We start from the raw sequence: 18,063 nt of genomic DNA, 5'->3' as shown, positions 1-18,063 counted from the left end.
AATTCAAAAGCACATTACCCGACACAGCAAAGATACGGTGCTTCCTTGAACTGTGTGTTGTCGTACGCCGCTCACTTCCACTTTTCTCGGTCGCACTGAAATGAAAATCGAATGGAGTCATAAGTTTCCCGTGTACATATAGCTCTCAATATGGTAAACGGCAAGATTTATACAAATAAAACAAATGAACACACACACACACACACACACACACAAAAACACCGTCAACTAACGGAACATTTTCCATCGTCGACGTAAATAATTAGAAATACGATCTCGCATTGGTTTACCTTGCAAATCAACTTTTAATTGATGTCGTACGGTCGTTTCGAGTGCTTCAGTATCGATGCGACACTCAAATGTGGCTGCCATTTCCTTTCGCGTTAATACCACCGATAGCATCGCTTTTTCGGTGAACAAACCATTTGCATCTGGACCTTCGCTTGTCGGTATCGATTCTGAAATGTGAGACGCAGTTGATCAACTTACTCGAGTAAAACAAACGAACAGAGAAGAAAAAAAACAAACGAATGCCAACAGTCAAAAAATTGAAAGTGGCGGAATAATTTCGCTCGTATTATTAGTTTAATTTTGTATGTTTGAGTGTATTTTTAATTAAATTCCGCATGGCGTGATTGAGGTCGATGCAATTACAATATCTGACACATCAAAAACTCGATCTGAACAGGCGAATGTCATCATCATGAAATTTCCATATATGTCGATCGCAATTAATTCTCTTCCTCGCTTTATTTTGTTTTTATCGTACTCTGGACAAAATGAACAATCGGCCTATACTTTTGTTTGTGTGGACAGGGCAGAGAGAGAGAGAGAGAGAGAGAGAGGGAGGGAGAGAGAGAGGGGAGCCAGCTGTCCAATAATGCGACATTTTTGTGCCAGCACTTTGAAGTATCGCACTTCAAGTAGGTAATGAATGTAATTCAATTGAACAGCAGCTATAAAAATAAACGTACCATTCAAACGTCAAGTGATAACACTAAAACTTTGAATGGAAATGTGCTTCGCGTGAACTATTGTGCATATGGTGTTGATTTTCCGACAATATGCGATTTGTCGCCGCCGTTGCCGCTTCACTTTCTACTCAACCCCCTCCACCATATTCAATCAAACTCGCACACACACACACATATACACAATTGGTGCTGATAATGGATTAAAGCTTATGTGGACATCAACTGGCTGAAAATTGCGTTTAAGTTTTAGGTGTGTGTGTGTGTGTGCACTGGCAGTGGAGCGGTTTGAAATCTGTGCGCGCTTATTCGACGATAGAGTCGAATGTCGATTGGGGGATGAGAACATGTATAGAAAATCGACCATTGTTACGTAAAATTGAATACGATCTGATATCGGCTAATCGCCACATCATTCATTTTACTTGCATTTTACCAATACTGAAATTCCTCCAAATCACTCTGTCAATGCTCATCCAACTAATCGAACTGGACATTGGAATGGAACGGAACGTGTTGGAGTGTGAGATGGAGAATGCGAAAAACGTGGAGATGACGTAAGTTGATTGACCCTACGGCTAACAGGGGCGTCAAACAATCGCAGCTAAACTACCTACAAATTGAATTGAGCTATCCCACTCGTCGACTTCATTCAATTGTATTGAACAAATTGCTGTGTTACATTGTCTCGAGAATTGTAGTACTTTTTCTCCCGTAAAATAGAAAGTATATTGGATTTAATCTAATGAAAAACTCCACATTGGAAATGGTACACATTGCGAATACATTTTTATGTTGTTGCAGTTCGAATTAAGGGGAAACTCACCCGGTAAGCGTTTATTATCAAGAAACCACCCTACATCTGGCTTGGGCCTCGAACCTCTCGCCTCGCACCTAATTTTTTTTAAAAATCAGATTAAAATCAGATTAGAATCAACAGAAAAAAATAAATTCTATTTTGACTTACCAAGCAACAAACCGTTGGCCCTCACTCAACGGCCCAATCACTGTATCGTTTCGCAGTATTTGTCCAGTCTCATCCCGCATTTGCATGATTGATGGAGCGACTATATAGTTTTTTGTTTTACGAAAGAGAGAGAGAGAGAGAGAGAGAGAGAGAGAGAGAGAGAGAGTAACAAAACAATGAAGTGCTTGTAACCTGCATATAAATATTTGGGCCGATTTGGGTGGCTGGCCAGAAGCAAAAATAAAACATTAAAATAGAAGAACCCATTACTAACCCAATACGTTCAGCTTAATTTTGTATGAACCTTTGCTTTCGCATGAATCCGATGGATCTAAATAAGTAACAACGCATGTGTACGTCTCTTCGTCGTGCACTTGCACCGACTTGATAAATAGCTTTGTGTGCGGACCATTTGGAGTGTGTTCAATTGTGATGCTAAAATTTGGCAGAATTTGCGGGAAACAAATTATACATACGCATGTATGTATATATAATGGAAAACAGTATTTAAGTGTTTGAATAACACATTCGGTTCTGTATATTGTATAATATATACTCACCGGCCACTATATGAGCCTTCGACATTTGGCGAACTACCATCACCGGGAACAAGCGCAACTCGATCATTGCCTCGAAACCATTTCAATGAATGCAAACTCCCACATGATTGAACATCTATCGGACACTCCAATGTAACTGTGTGGCCCCGTGACTTCGATATTGTTTTATCTGAAAATAAAGAGAAAATCACACGGAAAATTTAAATAAAATGATTGTTTGCAAATCGAATTCGTCGAATTATTACGAAATGACCGAAAAATTGGAATGTATTTGTTTTTTTTTTTTTTTTGTTCGTTGTTGCCTTGTTTCATTATTATCGCAAACGCAATCCATTTAAATCAAAATTTGATATATATATATATTTTTTATTCGAATGCTTTTAGTTTTATTTCGATATCTTTTTCCATTAAAATGGATGGGTTTTCGCGAATTTATTGCTCACATTCAAGCTAAAAATAAGTGGCCTCGCATATAATTAAATTGAGTTGCTTTTTGCTATCACGTTTTAAAAATATATTCCACTTTTGGCTAAAAAAATCGGGCTAATAAAGCCACTCAACAGAAAATCATTCCCGCGATGTGCAGGAAATTAAGTTATCGAGTCCCGTTGAAATCGTTCAACAGTGAAATAAACGACATTAGCTCTTAGGACACGTTCCATCGCTTAGCGCTCACCAAGAAAATAAAGTTCAGTTCGCCAACTCAAAATGTATTGCATGAGAACGAATACTAGTTCATCAGTTTCTTTCGTTTTTTTTCCTGAAAATTTCTATGCGCTCTCTCTCTCTCTCTCTCTCTCTCTGTCGCTCGTGTTCAGTGCCATGATTTAAGGGTTAAAGTACGCTTATAAGCCATAATTGTCTTTTATCGCTCTTCGTTCTTTCATTTTATTTTCGACTTCATTTCTTGATTTACGTCTAACATATTTTCCATATTTTTAGTTTATCGCTTTCTTTTGCACACCGTGCCGCAGTTATTGTTCACTTCTTCTTCGTTTTTTTCTCTCTCTCTATTCGCTCTCTTTGTTCCCATCATCATCAGCGTTATTATCTCGACAGTCATATATTTCCATGGAAAGCGGAAATTGAAAAATACCGAACCGATTGTGTTTTTGTATTGAATGAGATTCGCTGAACTCTTCTTCCTCATTCCACGATTTCACTCCATTCACAATCGAATGGAAAGACAAGAGAGCAAGAAATAAAAATCTGCTTACTTATGTGTTTTTATCTTGGAATTAAGACAAACGCTTGTAAGTGAGTGCATTAAATGTGTGCCAATTGAAAAAAAAAAGAGAATCGACAAAGTAAAAATAAACGAATCCAGTATCGAAAACGACTTGCGACTTGGCTGTAATGGGAGTGCTGAGATCGAATAATTAAACAACAAAGACGAAAGTTTATACAATAAATTTTCTGTATTTGCACAGTGAAAAATAGAAAAAGAAGAAGAGATTGCAATTTCAATTCACATAAAATAAATTCCGATTCAACAAAAAAAGGGCTGGCAAATCGATGATTTTCTTTCTCAGCAAATTCACAGCAAAAATCGAAATGTGTGCCATTTGACAGATAGTTTGCAAACAATGAACACATCGCCATACACTCACGACGATTTTTCTCTTTCAGTTTACTCTTCGTTCGAGCAACTTAAGATATTGGCATAAAGTAAGCCACATTTTATATCCACATTGTATGATAATTTTGTGTGAGAGCAAGCGAACGGGCGGCGCGGGCGGTTACGCGCGCAAGCATGCTTCTGATGGTTCATAATGAGGTCTCGAAAATAAAATCTCTCACACATAATTAACGTTGTGCTCCTAACACGCACCTAAGCAAATGAGTCACACCTGTATAATTGTACAGGTACATTCGCATTACTCTACGGGGAAGTGCTTGAATACAGATTCTTTTTTCATTTCGTTTCATTTTCGGGGGGCTAGTTAAAATTACATGAAATAATGCAAATTGATAGCATGTGTATCTTCATCATTTTCGTGGGTCGTTCACTATCAGATGCACTGAAAACCCTATGACTTAAATAGGTTAACCATCGAAGCAAGTACCGTTTCAAATGCGATCCGATTATTTGCTGTTGCAATGAAGCACACACATATTTGCATTATTTCGCTTGCCATATGCTAATTTGTAGCACTGTTTGTGTGTGTGTGTGTTCTCCTTGAACTATTCGCTCTCGCACAGAGTTAGGGTCAATTGGATGAATTGGTGCCAAACGGTATGTGTTTAACTTTTACTAGAGCTTTTAAGAGCAAAAACACTTGATTCGGTTCTTTATTTAATTCGATATTATTCAATCAAAATGTGTCAATCTTAACCAATGTTTCAACTCAATACGTTCTCTAATAAATTCTTACTCTTGCCGCCACACTCTCAACCCGTGTGTTTCAATCGAAATGTTGGATATTCGAGCCCGAATCACATTGACGACACACTCACACATACAAGCCAAACATTGTGTGATCGAATTTCACAAGCAGAAAAAAAAAATACAGAAGACCGATTCATTTGAAATGCCATAAATGCACTCAAGTGCTACTACTGCTGCTACTACATCTCCTGATGCACTCGAGTTTATTTTTACTTTCTGTTTTCGAGTGCCGATGCAAACAGACGAGTACATGATTTCAATTATGTCACCCGAGTATCGAATGCACTTTAGGCATCAGCGATTTCAAAGTATTGCGTGTCCAATGGAATGTCATAAGCAACAAATGTGATTTCTCTCTCAACAAGTGGACAAAGTCGAAAGAAAACGAGTGATTTTTTTTTCTCTCAATGGCGAAATCTCTTATGAATTGACACATAAAGAAGATGAAACCAACAAGCGAACACACGCAAACATTAAAATATTCCACGAAGCGTGCTAATAAGCGGGATCACCTTCGATTCATTCTCAGTTCTTTCTAGAAATAAAAAAAAGCAACAAAAAATATTTGAAATTAGTCGAACCGAATCACGCAGATGTATCATTGAACATTGTAATTTATATCCGAAAGCGACTGAGATGGATGTTTTGATGAGTGATGACAGCGTGTCGCGTATTCTCTCACTGATTATATAATCGTCGTCGAGTCCGGCTCTCTGGTGGAGACAGTGTGTGTGTGTGTGTGTGTGTGTGAGAGAGAGAGAGAGAGAGAGAGAGTGAGTGACCAGAGAAAGAAAACTGCTATTCAAACAGAGAAGAAAAAAAAATGAAAAGCAGCCGTCGAGCGCGGGCATGTGAAACGATAACAAGAGAAAATGGTCGTTTCATTTCTATGCATTTGTAAATCTCTCCCATTTTTCCTGTGCATTACCACGCTATTTTCTATATTGCATTTAATATTATACTTTGTAGTTAGACGCTACGCAAACTAATAGACATTAGTCACCAAATATGAATACTTATAAGCGAGCTGCATCGGTGCAGACATTCGAACGCGATGCAATGAGACAAAAAACAACAAAAACAACGACAACAGCAGAGAAAAAAAACAGCACATTGTTTCGAAAACACAACAAATTGACCAGAATTCTTGAGCCAGTCAGCGAACGAAGAGTTGTTGCATTTCCATTCTTCTCTTTCTCTCGGTTGCGATGACGGTGGCGGCGTTTTTTTCTCTCTTCTCTTGAAATGCATTAAATATACACGGAGTGAATATTCACGGATCATGAGCACATGGGAAAAATGTGCTTGGCTATAATCTCCGAGACTGTTGTATGCACTGCACGCGCATCGATTGTTCAATGCTTACATTTCGCCATTAGCCGTTTGCTTTTTGGCTAAAATAACTATTGCACTACTATGCTGATATTGTTTTCTGCTGCTGCTGCTGCTATTGTTGTTGTTGCTTTTGCTTTTGCTCTGGCCTCTGTTTGTCTCTTACATTTTATTCACAAAATTGTGCACGCGATATATATATTTATGTTTATGGTAGTTTTTAAGTCGATGCCTTCGTCTATTGTTATCGCAAATGTTCGCCTGACTCTCCTATGGTTTCTATGCATGCAATTCAGTTCGCTGTGTGCTGTTGTTATTGTTGGTGCTTTGAAGAAATGACCCTTAACTCCGATTTGTTCATGTAAACGCACAATATTTCATACACTTGCTAAGGTGCTGCTGCCAATGCATGAACAACATTACCACGTACACAACAACTGCGAAAATAAAAACTAAACCTGGCGAGAAATACACCATCCAAATTTATAGACACTTATGAAAAAAATGAATCATTTGAATTCATGTTACGACTTTTTGTGGGCTGATTCTCTTTATTCAGTCCATTTTCTTGTTGTAGTTTTTTTCTTTGAAAACAGGGTGAATTAAAAAAAAAAAGAAAACGTGAATTTCGGTTCAGTCGAAAAAAGCAAGCGAAGGAATGAAAAAAAAAGCAAACATTCGTCCTCATATGAATGTTATTTAATAGTTTTTTCTTTCCTTTTCATTTTTGCCTATGATTCCGTCAAAGAGCATAACTCATAAATATTGTTGCGCCGGTTCACAGATAATCTTTCATTCGGTCGAAATGGTTTGCGCGCACGGTGTGTGTTTCACTTGTATGCATTCCATCCATCAACAAACGATCGAGCGAGAGAAAAAGGGAACAAGAACGAAAGACGAAAAATAAAATAGAAGGAATATAAAAATCGAAAACAAACCGAATGTAATGCTCTCTTGGGTTTATATAAATTGGTTTCCTTTGGGAACTCACTGGATTACTTTATCTGATGTGTTTGTGTTTATGCATTTTAAATGCAAAAATGAGCTCTCAACCGTAAACGGACAGTAACTACCCATCGTATGTGTGCCGGTATGACCATGCCGACAAGTGAGGGACCGATGAGCGCGAGAGAGTGAACGAAACACAGATCGATAGAATGAACACACATTTAAAGTGGTTTTGACTATGGCTGAAGACTAAGATAGCAAGAATAATTACTTGGAAAAAGTTGAAAAAGAAACAAACAGAGAGTTGTTGCTTTTTCGGGTTCAAATAGACCTGAAACAAGCTCATCCAAAGAACCTTGTGAAGAGAGAGCAAAGCAACTTTTCGGCCAAACAGGTTTATAGAGTGAACGAGAAAGAGAGAGAGAGCAAACACAGAGACATAGAGGTAGGTAAATAAGAACATTGAAAAATATTCCAAATGAACATTTAGTTTGGACACCGCCGGAGCAAAAGAGAAAAATACAAAATGACGTTTAGGCGGTCACTCGGGTGTCATCGTAAATTTAACACAAATATATGCTGTTCCAGGTGTTTGGCGATTTGCGATTCACCTCAAACACAAACAATCCAAAATTCTCTATTTATCTTATGGTCGTCTAAGGTGCCTTTGCTATTTCAATTGTTGTTATTCTTCCGCTTCTTATTCTTCTTTCTTTTTTTCGTTTGTTTTTTTTTTTTGCGCAAGAACAGCAAAATAAAGACGCAAAAAAACTAGAGCAAGATTCGGAACAATAATTGTGTAGTACATTTAAATACAATAAATTTCTGTTCGCCCACTTGCCGCAGCGGACACGGAATTTCTACCAAATACATACATACACACACACACACACACACACACATCGAGACCGAGCCATAGAATTGCTTTTGGCAATAGAACGAAAAATATTCGCATATTTTAGCAATGTGCATATAATTATGCCACACGGCGAAAGAATAAGAATTTCGTGTGGAAAAACAGCTTTGCGTTTGACGCTTGACTTTACAAAATGGGAAAATATTCAGCGAAAGGAAATGAGAGAAATACTTGAATTAAGAAAAAAAAAACCGAGCCCGTTTGAATTGCGATGAGATGCACAACACTGTACTTCTGCGTTTAGATCGCAAAGATTTTTCGAACTTGATAAAAGCGATATGCGTTATGCACGGGTCAGTCAGCGCGGATGAAAAGTAATTATACGAATGTTGGACTGGTGATGAAATGTAATGGAAAAATGAAGAAAAAGAAGAAAGGAGAGAGAGAGAGAACATTCCACCATAAATGCAAATCGTAAATAACGAATTGAAAGGAGTTTAACAATGAAAAGTGGTTATTAATTCTCATTCTCTCTCTCTCTCTCCTTCTCTCTTGTACTGTGTATCTATTTATTTTTGCAACCACGATAAATATCGTCTCCGGCCATCGTTATTTTTCAATAAAAATTATATGTTTTCATGATTCGGTATCATTGTCGCGTCGGTTCGAGGAAAAAAAAAATAACATTGAGTAGAAAAAAAATGTCAAGTTTTTTTTTTCAAATAAGGGAGCAAAATAACAGTATCTATCGCCACAAAGAGAAACATATCCGCGGCCACCAGCATGAGATTAATTTGATTTTTAAAAGTTATAATAATAATCATCAATATTTTTCCATATCCAAAAAGTAAGGGCCATTGATTCGAGATTGGCCGGTATTTTTTTTGTGTCCCTGCCATTCCATTTAATGCATTTGATTTATACGCGAATCGATGGATGTTAGCACTTTTTTTTTTGTTCGTCGAATGTATAAATGTTGCAATTAAAATGCATGACTCCCAGCTGGATTTCTGTGAATGTACGATTTATCACTATTGAAAAATGCCATATATCCCTGTTCAGTTCAAGCGAATGATTCGAATACGTTGGCCATTGCATGCATCGGACATTTTTGCGATAGAAAGTGAGCGGCATCCCCCGAAAGTGTGAATCTGTGGCATGAATATCAATTTCACATTTATACCATTCGCGTGTCCGACCGAAATACCGATGTCGTTCAATCGATTTGCAGTTGGGCATACGTGGCGCGTAATAATATTGTCATTAAATCGTATGTATGTGTCTCCATCTCTTTTGCTCTCTCGCTCTCTCACTCCGATACTTGAGTATCCCATTGTTCGTATTGTTTATGCAGTGCGTGTTTCATGGATCGACTATTACAAAAACTATCAGCACTTTTCGGTTATTTTTATTGTAGTAGCAATAGCAGCAGTGCCACCAGTAAGAATAATAATTTTCCAATCGATCGACATAGTTTTAATTTGATATTGACACATGTCACGCATACGCAACTACGTTCAAACATGAAAATCCGAGCATTTGACCATATTTATACATCATGTGCGACTGAAATTGCTCCAAAGCGCTCATTATATTCACCGAACAGAATAAAACATTCCATAATTGTATGCAGAGATCAGTGATTTTTCCATTGAAAAAAATTTGGTTAGTGGATAAGCGGCCGGCGAGCCATCGAATTATCATTATTTCCACCCCCCCCCCCCCCCAAATGCAATACACTAATTGAATTCAATTGTGAAAATATATTGAATAAACAAGCTAGCTTATGTATGCATTGTGTGATGCTGCTGATGCACCTCTTTCTCTCTCACTCTCCCATCAAATTCGCTCAAATATTCAATAATTGAATGTTATATCTTAATCATTAACATACATGCGCGAGGGGGGGGGGGGTTCGTGTTTAAGCCTCCCCACAAAGCGAAAATGGCCATTTTTGGCTGGTTTCTACGTGATCACTTTTTTGTTTACTTACCCGAAATTTCCCCCCCCCCCCCCCCAAATTTTTTTTGATTTTTTTTTGTGTATTCACTCTCCTGTTCTGAGTATAATGAAGACCAAACACCGATTTTTACACATCGGATCCGTGAAGAGAGAAAGATAAAAGAGAAAAAAAAACAATGACGATCCCATAGCTTCTGACGACCGCGCGCCGAGTTTCAATCAAAATGTAGGGGGGTAATTTCAAATGTTTTCCATAAAATTGAGGGGGTAAAATCTAATTTTTGTAAGGAAAATTGAGGAACAAATTCATTTCAAAATCAATTTTCTTAAGTATACACATGTGAAATATTATATCATTATATGTGATTTCAAAATACTCATGTTTAGTTACTCGAAATCAAGCGAAAAAACGATCAAAATAGAAATTGGTGTTATTCGAAAAAAGGTGAAGTGACTTTTATGAGTAATTAATTGTAATTATCAGTAAAAAAAAGTGCACATTTTCAATTATATCGATTTTATCCACAGCAATCTGACGCAAAAAAAGATGGTCAATAAGAAGGTCATCGGTTGAGATGCTCAAAATGATTGGGATTTTGAAGGTCGAGGCTCTACCAAACTAAAACTTAATTACAATTTCAATGACTGCGTTTTTAAAATACAAATGGTTTTTGAATAAAGATTCAATGTAAAACAGTGATACATCTTTAATTTAATAAGAGACAAATTTTTAGTGGAGTAAACAGAATTTTTCTGAAATCAGAGGGGGGTAATTTATTTAGCGCACTCAAGGGGGTAATGCGGACCCTGCGGACCCTCATCAGAAGCTATGGACGATCCAAACAGTTGATAAATACAAACAGTTTTTAAGAGTAAACAGAACAATTATTGCGAAATAAAGAGCAGTCAAACAAGCGATATGGCTTTTTGGGCCCAATCTTTGAAATTTGAACAAATTTTCAAGAAGATTTCATTCTTACCAATTTCGCCGATGACGACGACATTCGAATGAAAAAAAAAATCTTATGAAAAGTTCCTTTTTTTAAATAGTTTTCGAATTATTTATTATCGTTTAACAACACATAATACGTATATCAATGCAATATTGAAACGATTTTATTACTTAGAAATATCTCATAAAATATTCCATTTTCCAAGATGTTTTCGAACTATTTTGTACGTTAAATAACACATAATACATATATCAATGAAATATTGAAACAATTTTATTACCTAGGACTGAAAATTGTATTTTACTAGTTTCTCCCTCCCCCTTGTATGTTCGAGAATTGCTTTGCCCCCCCCCCCAAACTCTGAATAAACGACCCCATGCCCCCTGTCAATCGCTCTGAATTCAATTTTACCCCCTGCTGGAAATTTCGAGCGCGCGCATCTCTGATCATTAATGTCGTTTTGATCGCGGAACGCGTAAAAGCGTGCAATGAATTAATTTTCAAACAACACGCAAAATAAACTCGAATTATTTGATGATGATGACGATGAGAATGGTGGCATATTGCGCCTGACGGCGTTAATTAGTGTGAAACAAGCCAGCCAGACTCGTTCATTGAGCCAGCAAAATGGAAAGGTGTCACACTTTCTTCCAACACCGACGAGCATTTTCACGACACCAATTTTTATATGCGGAATTTTTTCCTCTCTCTCTCTCTCTCTCTCTCTCTCTCTCTTATGCATTTTGTCTACAAACTTGTTGGTTTCGACCAAATTCGAGATCAAAACAAAGAAAAAAACATTAAAATAAAGATTGAACACAAATAAAAAAAAATAAACAATGTGCAGTTGAATAAAAGCATGCATCCTACTATTTTATAGTTTGCGCATTGAATGGAGCGTTAAATATGAAACGAGAGAGAGAGAGAGAAAGAGAGAGAGGGAGAGTTACAGAGGGATAGAGAAAACTAAATTTTATGCTTTGTCTCCTTCCGAAGAAATTTGAATTATTTTTGGAATCAAGCCAATGTCAATCGCTTTTGTACAAATTTTTCGAAGAGAGAACAAAGTATGAAGACACAGAGAGCAGAAAAACAAATAGTGTGCGTCTGATTTCCATCAACCCACCGACCAAAAAATAATAATATAATGTTTTATGCGATTTCGATTTTTTCTGAATATACGAGCACTGGCACTTGTTCACAATGTCAATTCAACCCAATTGAGCATTACAATTTCGTTAGTGAAGCGGATGAGCACAAGAGTCTCTTTTTCATCGGAATCGTCGCCGAACAGTGGAAAAAATAGATATGATGTAAATTATTCATTTCTCGCACTCTCTCATAACACGAGACATTGAATTTTGATATGAAAGGAAGAAAAACGGAACAACAACTCAAAATATTTTATGATTAACTATGAATAAAATAGCTAAAGTAGTAGCTGAACTGCTAGCCAGTCCATTGCATACAACAGAACTCGAGCTAAATAATTTAACGGACAGTAAACGAAACATACATAGAGAGAAAGAGAGCGGAGAAAGAGCGAAGAGAGACACACATAGAAAGCGAACGTTATTATTTATTGCTCAATGTCATAATCTAACAGTGTTTATCACATAAATTTTTGACATAAACCAGTGAGTTATGTTTGCTTTTAAAATGTTTACGGATAGAATGAGATGCCAGTGAGTGAGTAAGGGAAAGCGTGAGAGAGATGGAACAAGGATGAGCGAATAAGAGAGTTGTTCATTGTTTTTAAGCTGAGAAAACATCAAATAAATGGATGTTATGTGTCCGCATATATATGCATATATGTATAAAATATCTTTTCATTCCAATATCAGGGTCGCAAATAAATTTTTAATCGTCACATGATCTATTTAAAAGTTGTGACCCATTTTTTGAGCTAACGTCCAATGAGCTATGAAATACCTGACAATTTATTATGCGATGAAATGTGAAATTAATAAGACGATATAAATGGCCAAAATTAAATAAACAAGAACATTATTGAATTCAGCGTTAAATTGCAGCAGAATTTCTTCATTTTGAAATGCATTCGAGTGCAATGCCAAGATTCGGCATTCCGACTCTAATGAGAGATTGAATTTCCCACAGTGATTGTTACGTTGATTAAAGGAATTTGTTATAGCCCATGCGGACACCAGCCCTGTCCATAATTTATGGTATTGTTGACTTAGAAAGCCCTTCTCCTCACTATGCCAAACACACACTCTTTCTCTGTCTGTCTCGTCGATGGAAGACTTGTGAACCAACATATCAAACGCATCAATGCACATTGCTTGTGGATCAATTTTTTTTGGTCTCGCTCTCCCTCTGCTCAGTTTCGGTTATGTTATGTTTTCTTCCATTCCATTGTTGCCCATTATTTTGAAATAGGAGGTGAACATTGCATCGAGTATCATTTTCTTCTGTCCAGTTCAGTGTAATCAAATATTTTTCATTATGTTCTTGTTCCTTGTTCCCGCATCAAGCGCATACACTCAACGCTCCCATTTAAAGCAATTTGTACACATGTACACTTGAAAAAGAGCTTTGAAATTGCGTTGAGTTTGCATCATTGTGCCGTGGCTGAGTCACCGAAAATTTTTGGGAACCAGACGACAAGCGAGGCCCGAAGCCGGGAGTTAGAGAGAGAGAGAGAGAGAGAGAGAGAGAGAGAGAGAGAAGGGTGAATGAGAAAATGCATGAATTGTGGAATCACACAAGCGAAAACTTAGTTGCAGGGATCAATTGTATTGAAAACTTTGAATTGGGCCAATGCTTTTGCTCTTGTTGTGTTTGTCGCATACGCCGTTCTGTGTTGTACGACTGAGTGCATTTATGCTTTAAGATTGCTTTGGACGAATGTCGTCGTTGAAAAAGGCACTTTACGGAGAGAGAGAGAGCGAGAGAAACAGCGAGAGACTGAGCCAATATGAGCTATAAATATATTTTAGTTATTGTGATTACTGTATGTTCCGTTCCCACACATGCACATTCCAAATACACATTGAATGTGTTGGTCGGTTCGGTCGGTCGGTCGTTCAGGCCATTGTGTGTAAACGAGTGAACATTTTCGTGAATATATGCGAATGTTGTTGTTCTGGCCGATGCTCTTTCGAGCTGTCACACTCAATTCAAAATCGGTCGAATTCAATTTTCGCTCGATTATACAATTTTCATGGTCCGAAATAAATTCGGGTTAATCGAAAATGAATTCACTTCCTTTATTTTCATATCTCTCCACCCGTTTATCCGTATTAATATGGATTACGAGGCCGTTTGTATGTCTTGCACGTTGAATTTGTGCACTGTGTGTATGGATTTTATTTATGGATATACGTTGAACGCACGTGTATGTGTATGTAAGTGTGTATGTGACTCGGGCAAGTACCCAATTTCACGACAGACTGTGTCAGACTCTTGCACAATCCATTATAACGTGTCGCATAAAGAGAGAGAGAGAGAGAGAGAGAGAGATACATCTCCAACAATCTATAAATACATTTCGTGTGAATGTGATTAGTATGTCTTGTCCTTACTCACATTTCACTCGCATTAAAATTGAGTTCGATTTTGTGCCTCAAAACAATGGTGCACACGATGCTTAGACGCTCAATTTAAATTGTCAATTTATTTGCATTTGCAAAGTGTATCGAATGAACGATTGGCATGCATAAATGGTGAAATAAATTGACATTCCCCACAATGATTTGCAACACGAAGAATTTGTATAGTTAGGTACAGAGAGATACATGTGAAGAGTGCAACTGTGGCTATACAGTTAGAGGCAGACAAATAGGAATAGCATTTCGAGTTGATTGAGAAAACGGCATTTTCAAGCCTTTATTTTGTATTCAAAACGGTAATTAACACAGACAGTTGAGTTGAATATGTCAGCAAAAATAAAAGATCGCTCGTATCCAATAATCACAGAGCTAAAATTCGAATCGAATGTAAAAGTCATATTTGTTCCGTTTCGAGATGTAATTTTTCAGCTTCCAATCGATCAACAGATATACTCATTCATTCATTCACCACTGAAATCACAATGAAATGGGGCTGGAGGAGACCACACATCACAATTGTACTGGGCATCAAGAGTAAATGCTGGAAATCATTGCTCGGCGAGCATTGGTTGGCTTGCATTGGCTGGCAAGCATTGGTTGGCTACCATGAATGCATACTTTTTAACGACTAACTCGAACCTTTCAATTTAATATTCACATTTTGGATTAAAGATTACTACTGCACACACACACACACACACACACATGGGATTTAGCTGTTCCTTAGATTGATCCGATTGCCTTCTCAAACGGATATAGAAACGAATCGTTTCAGAGCCTAACTCAATTATCCAACCACTTGTTTACTGTCAACGTTGTTACTGGCTCTGGCCGCTTTTTCTTTTTCCTATTTTTCTTATTTTTCTTTCGGCTTTCCATTCTCTATCCCAATATGTTCTTTGCACTTGCATGGCACACCGCATGAACGAGTCCAAGACCAAACAATAGCCGTATTATCATGCCAGTTTTGAAGGATAATAATTTTTCGTCAGTACTCAAGAGAGCTGCTCATACAGTGCAGTGTGTGCAGTGTGTGTGTCTCTGTACATTTGGTTGATCGGCTTTCAGCCACACAATCCATAACAGATGATACGCTTTTCGAAATCCCAGGAGTGATGTAATTTAGATACACATACACCACCACCACCAGTAGCAGCAACAGCAATAACTTATCGTCGCAAAACTTATGAAAATCAAGTAAGAACATGAGCAGAAGCGTAAACCCAAGAACAATGACCACAATGCGTACATAAATAAATCAAATCGAAATTTTCAACTTGAAGTAGAATCACTGTTGGAATTTTGCTGCTTTTTTCGCACCATAATTTTCTATGTTTTGTTGTTGTTCCGGTTTTTTCTCTCTCTGTTCCATCAGGTTCAGCTTGTGGATATATATTTTTTTCAGGGCTATTTTTCCCGTTATAATTTTTCGTCGTTTGGTTATTCCGTTGCGCTCGAAAATGGTGCAGACCGAAAGTGTTCATTAGTTTACGTCTTTATGTGAATATGTTCCTCGGTTGTTATATTTAACGCGAATTTATATATATCTATACACACACACACACACACACACACACACACACACGGTATTATGGGCATAAAATTGGTAGCTTTTATTTAGATTATTCACGCAAACTTCATTCTTCATTTGATCCGTGCACGGTCACGATACAAAACTATAAAAAAAAAATCTGTCATAGAAACAGGAAACAGAAACTGAGAAACGAGAGAAAAAAAATGAAATAAGAGTGAGCAAAAGAATGGCCATGCGGTCGGCACGAAAAAAAACCGTCAAGTATTTGCAGATGTGTTAAATGGTTGCAATAGTTTTTTCCATGTGCACACTCTCCAAATCTCTTATTTGTCGCTCTCTGCTGGGTACTAATTTTCGGTGTGACCTTAGAACTTATATCATAACTGTCAAACGTCAGCCGCCCCGCACGCTTCACTTCCCAAGTCTGGGGGTGCAAGCACCACTTGCGTGATTTATTCGCGTACGCCAGTGCTCTTTTGTCGGTTTTAGTTTTTAATTACAACTTTTCACATGCGGTGACGGAAAGAGCGTGTGCCATTCAACATTCTCAGCCCCATCGCATGAATTGTTCACATTGAAATTCCACTTGCCACTCACGCGCGTGGTCATGGTGACGGTGATGGTGGTAGTGGGCAAACGCAATCTCACAATAATGAATGGAAGTCGAAAATTAGCATTCAATATTTGAATTTGATCTGTAATTGGTGCATGCGATAAATGGGAGCAAAGTATATAGATTTGAGATTGATGGTGAGCTAGCTACCCCGTTGCTAGTGTACCCAAGTCAATCGAACGGCTTCGCTGCTGAACATTAAGTGCTTCCGGAGCAACAAATAACTTCATAAATTAATCATATTTTCATCGTTCATTTTCACATTTCACAACATAATAATTTACATAAACAAAGCGTTTAAGCACACAGCACGGTGAACCTCAATGGGTGTGCATGAGAGAGAGAGAGAGAGAGAGAGAGAGAGAGAGAGAGATGTCGTTCAGTTATTTCACGCAGTTTTGCAAAATACATAACGACAGTCCCTTTTGTGAAACTGGCTCTATGCGTTACTGAAAAATGAATACTATGAACACGTGGATAATATTCCGTTGTGGATTTAAAAAAAAATGTTGCGGCTATCGGATCGATTTTTCGTTCTCAATTTTCAACCGCAAATCGTGTTGCTGCCATGTAAATTATAAGCGTCAAATATCCCTTTCTTCCTGTTGCAAATGCATCCAACCTTGTGTGTGTGTGTGTGTGTGTGTGTTATTTTGTTGTTGTCGCTGTATCCATAGCTCATAATAATATTGGTTTATTTGTAATTTTTATCGCATTTTTCCGGAAAGCATAATGAAGCCAAGCCAACCAAAAAATATGCATAAAATAATCATTTTTTACACAATTTATAATATTTTGTGATGTACAGGAACTTCCACCGAAATGAAAAAAAAAAAAAAAACCAAACGACACAGTGATAATGTTCAGCATAAATAATCAATTTTCTGTGCAATTTTTTTTTTGTATTTGTTTGCGTTTTTTTGTTGTTGTTGTTGTTAGTGCATGTGTCTCAATGGATAGGCAATATCACTTTTGCACATTATTTGATGATTCAATGAGTCGTCGGAATGTGATTTCAATGACAATCGATTGCAAAGGAATTCAATTCTGATTCATGAATGATTTTTTTTTCTCTCGTTTTTGATTGATTGAACGAAATGCCAGAAATGGCTGAGGGCAAATTCAACCCCCTTTTCGGATGATTAAGACAAAACGAAGAATACTCTGGATTTTAGCGTATGCGTTTAAGCTGGATAAACGATATGATCATTTATTTCTGGAAAATTGAAAAATCAAATACGGGACGCTTTTTTTTCAACCACATTTGAACACATCAGCGGTTAATCTCGCTTGAATTGAAATGAAATGTGAAAAAAAAATAAATGGCAATGTAATGAATGTGGATATATATTTTTTTTCACTGCCTTTTCCCACCAAACCAATATCCATCGTCGTTTCGAACATAT

General features: G+C 37.3%; 1 protein-coding gene across 3 annotated transcripts in view; it reads right to left on the bottom strand.

The window, feature by feature from the left end:
• The window catches only part of LOC129576383 (uncharacterized), a 53,920-nt gene that overhangs the window by 19,775 nt on the left and 16,082 nt on the right, over positions 1–18,063 (bottom strand). For all 3 annotated transcript variants that reach the window (XM_055461381.1, XM_055461382.1, XM_055461383.1), the window contains exons 3-8: positions 2,499–2,667; positions 2,213–2,373; positions 1,939–2,038; positions 1,798–1,865; positions 291–458; positions 19–95 (exon numbers count right to left, since the gene is read on the bottom strand). In XM_055461381.1, the coding sequence (XP_055317356.1) occupies positions 19–95; positions 291–458; positions 1,798–1,865; positions 1,939–2,038; positions 2,213–2,373; positions 2,499–2,667 (743 nt within the window). The remainder of the gene's footprint in view (positions 1–18; positions 96–290; positions 459–1,797; positions 1,866–1,938; positions 2,039–2,212; positions 2,374–2,498; positions 2,668–18,063) is intronic.

This window comes from Sitodiplosis mosellana, unplaced genomic scaffold (assembly GCF_009176505.1).
Source record: "Sitodiplosis mosellana isolate CC-2019 unplaced genomic scaffold, AAFC_SMos_1.0 Smas_scaffold_6181, whole genome shotgun sequence".
NCBI classification, from domain to species: Eukaryota; Metazoa; Arthropoda; class Insecta; order Diptera; family Cecidomyiidae; genus Sitodiplosis; species Sitodiplosis mosellana.
This window is presented reverse-complemented; position numbering and strand designations above follow the sequence as displayed.